Here is a 14305-nt window from a genome sequence, read left to right on the forward strand (position 1 = left end):
ATAAGGAAACAGACTTCTCCCTCCCCCAATCCTACTGCTCCTTTTGCTTAGCACATTTGTCTCAGACAACTAGTCACTGCCCAGTTCTTTCTTTGCCTCTTTGCAATGCATGTAAGCCTTTTCAAAATAGAAACAGCCTCCTGTAAGCCTAAAGTTTCAGGAATGTCTCTCTTGAAAGGCAAGCATAGGGTGAGATAGTATCCTATCTCTCTCACCGTGGCGGCTAGAGGCCTAATCTCAGAGGCCACTGGAGCCATGCTTTAAGCTGTAAAGCTACCTCCAGTCAAAAATATGTAAGAAGCTCATTTTCTTCTTTGAATAAAGCTAATTAACTAGCAAGATGGTCGTCCCTAATTATCAAGTGAATTTAGGATGAACTATGTGTGACAAATGGTGCTCTTGAGTCCTCTAACTCCAGGACTAGTTACTGTTTATCTCGAGGACATGTATGAAATGGAGTGTATCTGTCAGGCTGTATACAGGGTGAGGTTTCTTTCTGTCTTTGCCATCTCTTAGCAGATCGCCTATGATATACATTACATTCTGGCTTAGTGCTTATTCAATAATAAAAGGGCTATTTTTTTTTTCTTGCACCTTTGAGGAAGGGTTTTTTTGAGGTTGGCAGATGTTTTAAATTATATATCTCCCACAGTAGTCAAATTTACAGAGCAGCGGGTGCAAACTTTTTCTGTTTGTAGACAGTGATTATTTTAGACTTTGCAGAACATGGGATCTCTGTTGGAACAACTCAACTCTGTCGTTGCACCAAAGCAGTCATACATAGAGAATACGTGAATGAGTCTGTAGCCAACCTCCCTCAATGTGCCCAATCTTGTCTGATTTCAGAAACTAAGCAGGGTCGGGCCTGGCTAGTACTTGGATGGGAGAATAAGTGAATGAATGGGAGCGGTTATAATATTTCAAATTGTGATTAACAAAATAGGCATCAGGCTGGTTTCAGCTCACTGGCTGTAGCTTTCTTACACCTGCTCTAGGGACACATCAAGTTTAACAAAGGAATACAGGACAAGATCCATGACTAAAAAGGCTGATCTTGACTGATTGGATTTCTCAATTTCAGCCATAATAGTAGTGTGTAAAAGAGTGCTATATAGAGTATAGTTTTTTATTTTTACTTTAATATACTATATTTTATCAGGATACTTTATCTGAACATAGTTTTATCCTTCATAACTCAGGCTGATGGGTAACTAACAAATCTGAAATGACTATTCAAAAGAGTAATTTTGCTTGTAAACTCTTTCTGATATCAATAGTCACCATTATACTCAGCTAATTTTCCAAACGCACATAGAGCTCTGTTTTGTATTTGGTTTTGTTGAGGCTATTCCTCTAAAATGACACAAAGGAACCCACAAGGATTATCTCTGGTAGGTTGTAAACAGTACTTATTTCCAAGGTGTCCATTCTTAGTGCCACAGACTTGGAGACCCATTTACCATGTGACTGTATTCGTGACACTACTTTTTAGTAAAAACTACAAAGCAGATGTTTTTTCAATTTCATATAAGTATTTTTTAGGACAGTGCTAAAGATAATTACCATTAAAAATATCATATTTTAAACTTAAGAATATAGCTAGTTCAAAATTGCAAGTAACTAGACAGGTTATGAATTCAGGATTTTTTGACAAGAAGTTCTCCCAGCATTTATTATTTGTTAAAGTTGGGCCCTCACAGTAAACGCCATCTGATGAATTTCAGTCTTGTTTTAAATGGGGTATTATACACTTGTTCTAAATATATCCATAATTAATAGTCTCAGCATTCTAGAAAGATGTGCTTAGCCTCTGCAGCTGTATTCTAAGGAAAGACACCATCTTACAGTGAATGAAAGGGGCTGTCCTCCAGAAAAAACCCAAGGACAAATATATAATTCAAACTCATAGAAAAAGACACATTCAGAGTCTTGAACCAAGGAAAGAATTTCTTTTTTTTCTTGCTGTGGCCAGAAGCACAAAATTTGTACCTTCTAATGAGGTAGCGCCTCACTGGACTGTTTTTAGATCACAATGGAATAGAGCTGTACTCCTGAAAGCCCAGAACATGAATATAGAAAAAAGTCTGAACCTCAGCCAATATCATTCTTTTTTTCTCTTCAAGATTGTCTTATTTACTTGGGATTTTTAATAAGGGTCAAGTAGAAAACTTAAAGAAGTTTAACATTCAGTTAAATTAAATGTCCGTGAGATTTTTAAAACCATAATTATTCTTTCTTCTTGACCTCTAACCTTTCCTATAATTCAATTTTTAAAAAGTGACTAACTGTATATAGTTAGCATAGCAAAAATGGAATTGCAGGGCATTTACAAACAACAACTAAACAAATAAGGCCACTTGCTACACTGATAAGGAATAACAAAAAGAGGATGAATTGAATACGAATTTTATGTGATCTCATTTTTACAATTCTTGGTTTTGACTAAAAAAGATCCAGATTATATGGAGCATTATAGTAAATGCAAATCATTTTACTAGTCAATACCTCATAGTTTATTTGAGATATGTGCTTTTAGATTTGCTGTTTTTCCTATAGTCCGTAGATAAGAAGGAGACCTATTCATAAGGCCTATAGTTATTAGTTATTCATTCATTAAAGTTTTAAGTTACTTAAACTTTTTTCATATGCATAAACATGATTTCTTCCATAGACTGATATAGTAAAAGAGCATTTGTTTTTCCTAAAATTACTAGGCTATAACTTAGACTGACTTTTAGAAATCTCCATTTACATTCTTGAAATAGCATGTCACTGATTTCTTCACATATTTCTTACAGTCGATTTAATTCACTTCATTTTACCCAAACTTACCTGCTGTGCATCCTCCCATTTTTCCTTGTTTTCTTCATCTAGAAGGTTGCTAACTATTTGAAAGAAGTTCTGTAAATTAAATTAGATAAAAGGTTTAATATTACATGAGGGAATATACTTTTTGAAAACATCCATTTGGGCTGCGTCTGCGGTAAAGGCATATAGACTTTATAGACTTTGCATTATTGCCTCATGACCCTAACATATTTTTCTAGAAGATTTCCGTGGCCCCTTTTCAGCACCATAATTCTAGAGTTTTTACATAACTTTATTTCTACACCTTCAGAAGAGGTCAGAATAGGTAAAATAAAAACTTTCACTGGCAATTATTTTTCCATTATGATCTCTGTGTTCTACTCTGTAATAGCACTGCATAATTCGTCCATACAAATAAATTTTGTCCCTTCTGTAGTGAACATCACCTATCTGGGTCTTATTACAAGGTGTCCTGTTAATGTCATAAGATTTCTACTTAGAGTGTTGGATGAAAGAACATGACAGTAAGACTGTGGACTATGGGCAAAGCTGGGACAAGACAGGGTCCCTCAGCTGGAATCCTGGCTCTGTCCTCCCTGGCTACTGTAATGTACTTTTACAACCACCTATTGCAAATATTAACTGAAATTTTGTAAGCTCCTGGAATATAGTCTATAATAAGTACTCAGTCGATCATAGCTGCTTTCAAACAACTACTCTCTACCCCTCTGACTATCATCCCCAAACAACATGGAGGAATGAGTAGTACCATTCTCCTATTAAAGCTCCAAGCCCTTGCCTCATTCGCATCCTCTGTTGTTGGCCTGTGGCTTTATGTTTACCTAACAGTACCCAGATGAGTTGCCGGTTTTCCCTTTCCATGTAAGAAGGCATTTTTTTTTTTTTTTTGAGTCAAGGTCTCACTCTGTCCCCAGGCTGGAGTGCAGCAGTGTGATTACAGCTCACCCCAGCCTCAGTCACCTGGATTCAAGCAATCTTCCCGCTCAGTCTCCCAAGTAGCTAGGACTACAGGCATGCACCACCATTCTCACTAATTTTTTGAGTTTTTTGTAAAGACGGGGTCTCCCTATGTTGCCCAGGCTGGTCTTGAACTCCTTGGTTCAAGCAATCCTCCTGCCTCAGTCTCCCAAAATGCTGGGATTGCAGGCATGAGCTACCACGCCTGGCCATAAAAGTACATTTTGATGTTGATTGTTTATTTCCTGTGGACACACTGAACTCCATTCAGTTCAACTTTTTGTGTTTATCTCAAACGTGAGAGGTTTTAACCAGAGAAAGATTTTGTCCTCTCATATCACACTGTGCCACCAAGACACAGGAGCTTGGAGAGGAAGACCAGGGTGCTTATTGGAGAAGAGTAGGGACCTGGATTCACAGAACCCCAGGGAAGGTGTGATACTTGTCTGAGATACATAGTTGGTGGCTGCTTGGGGTGTCCTCGAATCTGTCTCTAACTGACTGACCTGCATGTCGCAGGAGCCCTGTTTCACATGATACATGAGCTTAGACCAGAACCATCCCTGAGGGCGGAAATGATTATAATTCGTTAGTCGCATAAGTCTTCCTCCTTATCTAGCTCCTCAAAACAGACACTTGAGTTAATTTCATATAAATTCATTTGGGTGTTTTTTGGGGGAAAAAAAAACAAGAAAGCTGCTTCATTTCCTCTTTTCTTGTGGTTTGAAGCTGTTAGTATCTATATTTAATTGCCCTATTTTTGCTATTTATTTTAATAGTTCCTGGCAATCACATGGTTAGATCATGATTTGAGTCATAACCTCTACAAAAGTTCCAGAATATTTCATGCAACTCTTGAAAAATCTGCAAGTCTGTTTTAGATCCATTTTCAATTCGTTTAACCTTTCTGCACTACCAGTCATTTATCTCACTTAAAATTTCCTGCTTGGAGTGTTAACATTTTAAGGGTTTAGTCCATTGAGCTGTAACTCTACCTATGGGCAGAAAGAATTAACCTTCAGAGTTCTGCCATTGCCCATGGCTGGTTAACTCAGTAGGGGACAGGGTCTAATGAAGCACAAGTTGCAGGTTTTACCCCTTCACGTGCCAGTTAGCTATGCAGAGGGCTGTGACCTTGGTCTGCATCCTAACCTCTGCCAGCTTTCACATAAAATGCACGCTGCTGCTAACAAGAAACACCAAGAGGATGGAAAGCAATTTGTGCAAGTGCATCTTCATTTCTGAGAAAACATTTCACAGAGCATGTTTTACTGACAGTGGGTCAGTGATTCCTGGCTGTACATGAAGGCCACTGCATATACATAATGCTTTGATGAAAATAACATACTCAGAGTTCAGTTTTATTAAATCACCAAAAGGAATACATAAAAAATGGGAAAGTATTAAAATGTGCATTAAACTAACCCAACATTGTTCTCCAAGGCTAATACATGGAACTGTGGGAAGGCAGAACAGTGTAAAGTTATCCTCTGATATCACTATTGACTAGATTTTGGAGTAATCAGAAGTGCCCCGACTGTTGTAGCGAATGGACTACTTAAAGTGGAGGGGGGAAGGGTAGGGGATACACTTACGGGGAAACTGTGTCTTTCTTGCTCATTGGTGTATCCTCAGCATATAATGACTGCCCATAGCAGATATGTAATAAAATACTAAGTTAAAGGAAATAATTAAGTTACAAAGACAGTACCCCTCAGACAGGGTCTTTCTTTGTCACCCAGGCTGGAGTGCAGTGGTACAATCATAGCTCACAGCAGCCTGGACCTCAAACAATCCTCCCCTCTCAGCCTCCTGAGTAGCTGGGGCTACAGGCACGTGCCACCACACCCAGTTTATTTTTTATTTTTTATTCCTACAGTCAAGGTCTCACTATGTTGCTCAGGCTGGTTTCAAACTCCTGGCCTCAGGTGATCTTCCTGCCTCGGCTTCCCAAAGTGCTGGGATTACAGGTGTGAGACACCTCAGATTTTCTTTTTTTTTTAACTTTTAAATTTTTTATTTTAAAGTTGTGGGGTACAATTCAGGGTTAGGTATACAAATATTCATTATGCAGGTACCCTTGTTGATGAGGTGTACCCCCTTTCCCTAGGCAGATTCCCAGTCCTCTGCTTTTCTAATAAGACTCAGCACCATTTTTTGAGTTTGCTCTAACTTGCTCATACACGTTGATACAGATATTTATTAATATATATTATGTGGTTATATATTATACGTATATTTATTAATTCACTTTGACATTTGCTACACTATCAGATTGATAAACAGAACAGAACCAAACAGAGTGGTCTTTTAAATATGGGTCTTACAGCGTTTCAGGCCACTTGATTGCATTTTTGAAGAAAGTATGAAGTTGCATCCAGGGTGGCAGAGCTACAACTTGCTAGAGCTCTCTAAGAGCTCTGCTAATGGAGATAATATCTCTCTTTTGATGATGTATGGATTAAGTCACTAATGTCAGACCCCAAGAGGCACTTTATAGTAGATTTTGTTTTGCTTTGTGGGGTTTTTAAACAACTAGCCTTGATCACCATGACCTAGACTGATTTGAAAAATTGAGTGTCCTTGGCAGAGTCTGAATTATCTGGAAGCTTAAACTAGGAAAACCAGGTTTAAAATTTTCTCCATCGGCTATTAACTGTGTGGTTCTGGGCAGATGTTGGCCACCTATGCTTTATTTCTTTCATCTGTAAAGCAAGGGTAATCATAGCCACCTGATGCTGTAGCTCATTCTTCATGCAGCGCCTGACACATGGAAGTGCTATATATATGTCGCCTTTATGACATTATTCCCTTTATGTTGTATATTTTTGATGACTGACTGGATGATTTGTATTTAGAGTCACATCATAACCAATATGCACTGGTAATGCTGATAGTTTCATAACGGGCAACTCTCCCTTCTCCCGCTTTTAATGTTGCTTCCTCTCTCAGCAATACATAAAGCCCAGAACTGACTTTCCACTAACTCTGAACTAACATTATATGTTCAGCAGAAACCTCTCCTTTCTGAGAATATGCTCTGCTGGGGGATAGGGGGCTCAGTGCAATTACCATCAGATGCCCACAACATGAGAAGCACAGTGTGGGACACAAAGGCCGAAGAGGTGTGACTCTTGTTCTTTTTTTTTGCAGAAGGTATTAGGAAAATTGGAGCAGTAAATACATGCTATGACAGAAGCACAAACGCTTCTGTGACATTCAAAGTCCAGGTTTGAGATGTGACCATCTGAGATAAAAGGACATTTTTAAAAAATGGAAAACATAAATATTTCGGTTTACTTCTGATTGGCTTCCACTTGGCAATTTCTTATGGATTATATACATTTTTTTAGTAACTATACATCAAATTTAGAAATTATGACTTATTTTGTGATGAAGTGTTTAGGGCTTTTCCCTCTACTAGTTCATAATCTAATTGGGATTATTTCTGTTTTTTCACTCTTGTGCTTCCAGTGTCCAGCGAAAGACACAACAGCATGCCAGTGCTAAAATATTTTAAATGGATGGGCTGCTGTGAATAAGGCAATGAGAGTAGAATTTAGCTTTTGCTGAGTTCTTATTTCCATGGAAATAGAGCTATAGGCTAGGCTGGTGGTGTCAGATATCTGAGCCACAGAAAATAAGTGAGTTTCCTTCATCTTAAGCAGCAAAATGCTTGGGCAGCCATGAACACAGACCAGCCCTAAGGGACAAAATGTAATATTGTAGAGCTGAGGGTGCCAAAGGGAATTGTGTGATCCTGACTAGAAATACAGGGAACCATAAGAGAGGCTTAACAGTTCAACAAGAAAGTAAGGAGAAGCCATTAGGAGGAGAATGCCTCGCAAAGGATAGATCATTGACCCCCCAGTCTAGAGAGCACTCGATGGCTTTCAGGATGCATAATCCAGCCTCTCCTTGTCTCTCCAACTCCATCTCATGCTATCCTGCCCTATCCTCTCTATACTCAGGCACACCAGGCTTCTTCATGCTCCCCGACTCTTTTCTGCCATGCTTGGCAACCCGTATATGTGCTTCTCCCTTTCTTGGGCTGCTATACATCCTGTTCTTTACTCAAAGAACTTTGTTCCTCCTCCACATCTAGAATTAGATGCAGTTTCCTCAAAAAGACTTGATCTGATCACCACCTCCTCCCAAAGTATACAGGATCTGATGTTTTGTCTTTCATTGTACTTTCTCACCTTCTTTCGAAGTGTATCACATTTAAAAAAGGTGATTTATTTGTGTGATGATTGATTGGTTTGGGGATTTTCCCTCTACTAGTTGGGATCATGTCTGTTTTGTTCACTCTTGCACCCCCCCAGCATAAGGCATAGCAGTGTCAATACTCAAATATTTAAAATGAATGAACTGCAGGTCCCCTGTTTGTAAGGCAATGAGTTCAGCACTAATGGCATTAAAAAATAAAATAAAATAAAAAACAATAAAGGGTTTATAAATAGTGTGCAATCCCTTTCTAAGTTAACCTACTCCTTGACTAGTGATACCTCCGATGTCTTCTGGGCTCCCAATATGTCCAGGGAATGAGATATGACATGTGTAGATAAGAAAATTGATTATCTTGAGTAAAAATACAGGATCAGACACTTCTTGTTTTCAACAGCATGTGAAGTCACGAGGGCAACCTTGAGTACAGATGCATACTTTTGAGAAGCCGTAGGACCGCAGGAAGCAACTGTGGCTGTTAGAACCTGGTCTTCAGCCGCACGTGCAGCAATGACCAAGGAAGGCACCTCCTCCCCCAGAAACCCATGAGTCAAGCACAGAGAGCCCTCCTGGAGCATCACTACCCTACCTTACTTTCTGGCAGATGCGTTGGGCAGAACAAGTGCTGCTTTGTTCAGCAAAGGGATGGCATAAGGAGAGCTATAGAAGTAACCGTGGCATGAAAGGGAAGGGGCTCTGCCCAATGGAATGAGTATAAAGGCCTAAAGGAAAGCAGTAGACGAGGGAATGGAAAAGTGAGGCAAACCATGCTAGACACTTTAGAAAGCAGGCCTGTTTTGATTATGTATGTGGTAGTTACTGAAAGCCTTCTCTACACGGGTCACTTTTCTAAGTGCTGAGGGCACCACAGTGATCAAGACACATAAGAGTTCCTGCTCTCGCAGAACTTACACTCTATTGGGGGAAGAGAGGCAAAAAGTACATACATTTTAAAAGATAATTTTAGACAGTAATTGCAACAGTCGATGCAGCTCCTCAAAAATTCATGTTTTGCCAATGTGAAGTACTAAGATGTGAGACCTTTAACGGGTGATTGATTAGGCCATGAGGAGTCCTCTCTGGTGAATGGAATTAAGGCCCTTATAAAAGTGGCATCCCAGCCAGGCTCGGTGGCTCAGCCTGTAATCCCAGCACTTTGGGAGGCTGAGGTGAGTGGATTGCCTGAGCCCATGGGTTCGAGACCTGCCCGGGCAACTTGGCGAGACCTCATCTCTACAATAAATTAAAAAAAAAAAAAAGTAGCAGCCCATGGTTTTTAGCTAACACGCCCCTCCATCTTCCAATGTGTGAGACACAGGGCTCCTTCTCTCTTGGAGAAGGTGGCATCAAGGCACCATCTTGGAAGCAGACAGCAGTCGTCACCAGACAACTGAGCATGCTGGTGACTCGACCTTGGATTTACTAGTCTCCATAAACAGAAATTAATTTTTAAATTTTTGCTCTTTATAAATAACCTAGTCTTAAGTATTTTGTTATAAATGGACCAGGGAGAGATGTGTGTGTGTGTGTGTGTGTGTGTGTGTGTGTGTGTGTGTGTGTGTGAAAGAGAGAGAGAGAGAGAGAGAGAGAGAGAGAGACTACTTTAAATTGGATGGTCAGCAGGAATGACTTTACTAAGAAGGTGGCATCTGAGCAGAAACTAGAATGATAAGAAGTAGACAACCATGGAAATACCCAAGAAAGAGAGCTCCAGACCAAAAAAAGGGAGGAAGAGAAAGTAAAAAATTATTGGGTAAAGAACAGTCTGAACAGGTTTGAGAAACAGAAAAGAAGACAATGTAACTGGAGTGGTCTTGAATAGGGGGCTGGGTGGGGTTGAGAGGGAAGATATACATGTAGGATGAAAATGATAGATTGGAGTCAGATAAAGTGAGGCTTTGATTTCATAATGGTTATATGACAGGAGTTTCATGAAAAATATAAAAAGTCTAGAGTTGGTTGCTGAGTGAAAAATAATAAAGTATGCATATGTAGGAATAAGAGAGAAAACAGGATGGTTGGAAAGTAGCTTGACTTAAAGATTGAGGTCGGAGATGATAGAACCTTGTTTTAGGAAACAACATGATGACAGGTTGCATGGAGAAGTCCAGAATCAAAGCTCGGTCGTTGGTTCCTAGCCCTGCTGGTTGAGTACGGTGAGGAGTTGGCCACACTGACTACCATCTAAGCAGAGCAGCATTGAGAAAAGAGATAGTGAGCTTAGTTTTGCTCAAGTTGAGTTTGAGAAATCTACCATCTAGTTAAGAGAAGAGGACCAATGGGAAGGTTTAATTACAAGACAAGCTCAAACAGTAAAATTTGTGAATAATGGACTGAGTTAAAACTGGAGCCTTTTTAGCTGGGCATGGTAGGACGTGCCTATAGTTCCAGCTACTTGGAAGGCTGAAGTGGAAGGATAGCCTGAGATCAGCAGGCTGAGGCTGTGGTGACTGGGAGTGTGCCACTGAGGCTGTGGTGACTGGGAGTGTGCCACTGAGGCTGTGGTGACTGGGAGTGTGCCACTGAGGCTGTGGTGACTGGGAGTGTGCCACTGCCCTCCAGTCTGGGTGACAAAGTGAGACTCCAACTAAAAGAAGAAGAAGGAGAAGGAGAAGGAGAAGGAGGAGAAGAACAGAAAGAAAACTGAAGCCTTTTTAGACAAAAATTAAGATTCCCAGGAATAGAATGGAATGGGATGAAGTCAAAGTTAAGGCAATGATGATAACCTCAACAGGAAAAGGAATAAGTAAGAGAGAAGAATATGTAGGAGAAGGAGAGACAGGTTATAGAATAATATAAATCCTAAAAGACGACTCTCTACTGCTAAGATTAAGCAAGGAGAGACAGACCATTCTTTAGGTAAAAATTCAGGACATTCAAGATATAGCATAATAGGCTTCATTGTTTTAGTCTTGATGCACATGGCTAATGACATATGCATGTGTTATATATGAACCCATGAACACATCTATAGTATAGATGAAAGCATGGATCACACATTCTCTGTGACATGGGTGTGGCTTTACTTCTTAGTATTCCATTTAACAAAGTATCAATCAATGACATTAAGAGCAAATCCATTAAATTCAATTAATTTAACCTGGGTCTCATTCTGTTGCCCAGGCTGGAGCGTGGCGGCACAATCATAGCTCACCGCAGACTCGAACTACTGGGCTCAGGCAATCCTCCTGCACTGGCCTCCTGAGAAGCTGGGACTACAGGTGCATGACACCATGCCCGGCTGATTTATTTTTTAGTTTTGGTAGAGACAAAGTCTCTCTATGTTGCCCAGGCTTGTTTCAAACTTTTGGACTCAAGCTATCCACCTGCCTCAGCCTTCTGAAGTGCTGGGATTCCAGGCGTGAGCCACTGTGCCAGATGCCCTAATTTTTATATATAAAAAACAACTAAAAGATCCCGAAATGCTCTAACTACTCTTTGTAACAGGTGAATAGGCAAAATAACTCATAATCAACCAGGACAAAGCATCATGATACTATGATTTAAACCTTGTATCCAGAAAATCTATTCAAGCAGCACATCAACTGACCACTGGCAATTGAAACCAACAAGGATCTTGAAAGGCAGGATATTACCACAGGAGGTGCCTTCTAGCAGGTTTCAGGCACAAAGGTCTATGGAGAATATAATTTAGAAGCAAGAATCTGAGCCCCTGGAAAACTAGGAGACAAAAGGCAGGGGTTCGTTGAAGGTCAAGGGTGTCAAGGTCAGTGCGGGCTCTGTGGCCAGAGGGGACAGGGCTGGATGTCTCTGCTTGACCACAGCAGTGAATCAGATTAAAAGGAATGTGAGAACAGATCATTGAAACTAATATGTCCTGATAGCCACTAGCTTGGGGGGAGGCAAAACAAAGCAGAATCTTTAAGGACACCTTTATAAAATATATATATATTTCTTTTAGTCCTGACTCATTTTGAGAATGACATGAGAACACTGTCCCAGGAACCACTGACTGTGTTTCACACTCATATCATTGCTTTGCCCTGATGCAAGAGTTTGACCTCTGGAGTTTCAGAATGGCTCCGACCGGCATTTTTTGCTGCAATGCTACCCATGTCTCTAAGCTAACTGTAGCATCACAGACTCCATCAAGAGGAAGCAAGGAAGTCAGGCTTTGAGGTGAACTAGATGGGAGGAGGCTGGGTGGAAAGAATAAGCTATCCAGCCTTCAGTGCTCTGGGGCATGGGCTCAGCACTGCTTTCCTGGCCTCTTTTTAAAAATGAAACGTGACTGGGTGACGGGACCTGCAATCTCAGCATTTTGGGAGACTAAGGTGGGAGGATCACTTGAGCCCAGGAGTTTGAGACTAGCCTGGGCAACATAACGAGACCTTGTCTCTACAAAAAAAAAATTATCCAGGTGTGGTGGCTTGCGCTTGTAGTCCCAGCTAATCTGGAGGTGGAAGGATCTCCTGAGCCCAGGAGGTTGAGGCTACGGTGAGCCATAATCGTCATGATCATGCCACTACACTCCAGTCTGGATGACAGAGTGAGCCCTCAACTAAAAACAAACAAACAAAGGCAAACATGTTAGTGGTGATACTAAATACAATAAAATCAAATTATTCCCCCAGAGACAGCCTGGTAGAGCAGCCAGTGTTATAAAAACACCATGACTCAATGTGGCAAAACTGCCATCACATCCAGACAGCAGATGCTTTATGGGTGAGGGAAAGGGTAAGGCGTGCTCCCTAAAGTCTGGCACAAGCCTGGGGATGAACTAAGGGCCACCGAGTGAGAGAAGAGGAGGAGACCCAGAGAAAGGCGCAGCTTTATCCCCTCGCAATACCACAGGCAGTCAACCCAGCAGGTCCTGGGGGAAGACTCCTGGCACATAATGCTTCACGAAGGAAAACTCTCCTGTCCTCCTAGTGTCCATGCTGTGGGCTGAACTATACCCCCCTCCAAAGTCTATATGTTGAAGCCCTAACAGCCAGTAGCTCAGACGTGATTGTCTTTGGAGATAAGGTTGTTAAACAGGAAATTAAGCTAGAAAGAGGGCATTAGTGTGGGCCCCAATCCAATCTGATTGGTGTCCTCAGAAGAAGGGGAGATTAGATCACACAAAGAGACACCAGCGATGTGAATGCATAAAGAAGGAGACCGTGTGAAGACAGAGAGATGCCATCTGCACACCAGAGAGAGACGCCTCAGGAGAGACCAGTCCTGTAGGACCCTGATGGTGAACACCCAGCCTCCACAACTGGGAGATATGAGTATCTGTTGTTGAAGCCACCTCGTCTGTGGTATTTGTTATGGCAGATCTAGCAAACCAATACATACTTAAATAACAACTTTTTAAAACATGAAAACCACTGATAATAAAAGGGATCACAACAGAAAACCATCTGTACATTTTGCTAATGCAAATCTCAATATTTTTTTGACTCTGAAGAAAATAATGGGGGATTCTGAAAGGATAAAGCTACCTGCCTAGGTTTTATTGTACTTTTTAACTCAATCCAAGTCATTTATTTATGTCACATGGCATTTGCTAGTAGACAGGTCATCCCACACATTTTCTTGAGATCCCCTTGCCTTCTGTCCCCTTCCCACTTGATTGTGGGGGGGTATTCACCATACTCTTCCCTTGGCCTTACTAGTTTCTCTCAGGCCGTGACCATCTTTGAGATTGTGTTCATGGTAGGATTAAATTATGTGGATTTGATGAAGCAAGATTTGTTGCTTAATATTCCACCCAGTTAAGAAAGTTATTTGTTGTTGAATTTCTTATTTCTACATTTATAATAAAGATGAGGTTTAAGTACTTCCTGGAAAATGATGCTAGCTATGTAAGTCTTTCTCAACCACAGAGAAACACTGCAGAATTCTCCCAGGCTGGGAAGCAATAGAAGAAGGAGACTGTGTTTATAATGGAGTGATTGTCAGGTGCAAGTTACTGTCCTGCACAGCTCAAAGGTTATGATCAATTTTTCTTAATGAAATACAAAAGAATAGAAAACGCTAGAGTGTATTACACATAGTAAGGTAAATATTATTTTAGAAAGCTAGAATTTTCATTTAGATAGTAATGTAACTGTGTGTCTTACATTGAATCACAGTCTAAAACGTTTGGAAAACACTAAGTTAGACCAACAGAAGTGTGTCTAAGAGGAAGAGGATGCCTGAGTAGAGACTGGTCTTTGCATTCAGACAAGTATTGGGTTTGTGTGGACACTTCCACATGTGTATTCTTTCCAATATTTTCTCTCTTCATCTCCCAAATCTCTACTGTCTCTAGGGCCTTATTCTTGTTTCATCAATAGATCTT

At 40.6% G+C, this 14305-nt stretch overlaps 1 protein-coding gene across 3 annotated transcripts in view; it reads right to left on the minus strand.

The window, feature by feature from the left end:
- ADGRB3 (adhesion G protein-coupled receptor B3) overlaps nt 1–14305 on the minus strand; it is a 731019-nt gene that overhangs the window by 355691 nt on the left and 361023 nt on the right. For all 3 annotated transcript variants that reach the window (XM_008062740.2, XM_008062741.2, XM_008062739.2), the window contains one exon: nt 2833–2901. In XM_008062740.2, the coding sequence (XP_008060931.1) occupies nt 2833–2901 (69 nt within the window). The remainder of the gene's footprint in view (nt 1–2832; nt 2902–14305) is intronic.

This window comes from Carlito syrichta, unplaced genomic scaffold (genome assembly GCF_000164805.1).
Source record: "Carlito syrichta isolate Samal-C Ts95f unplaced genomic scaffold, Tarsius_syrichta-2.0.1 Scaffold305809, whole genome shotgun sequence".
Classification (NCBI taxonomy): Eukaryota; Metazoa; Chordata; class Mammalia; order Primates; family Tarsiidae; genus Carlito; species Carlito syrichta.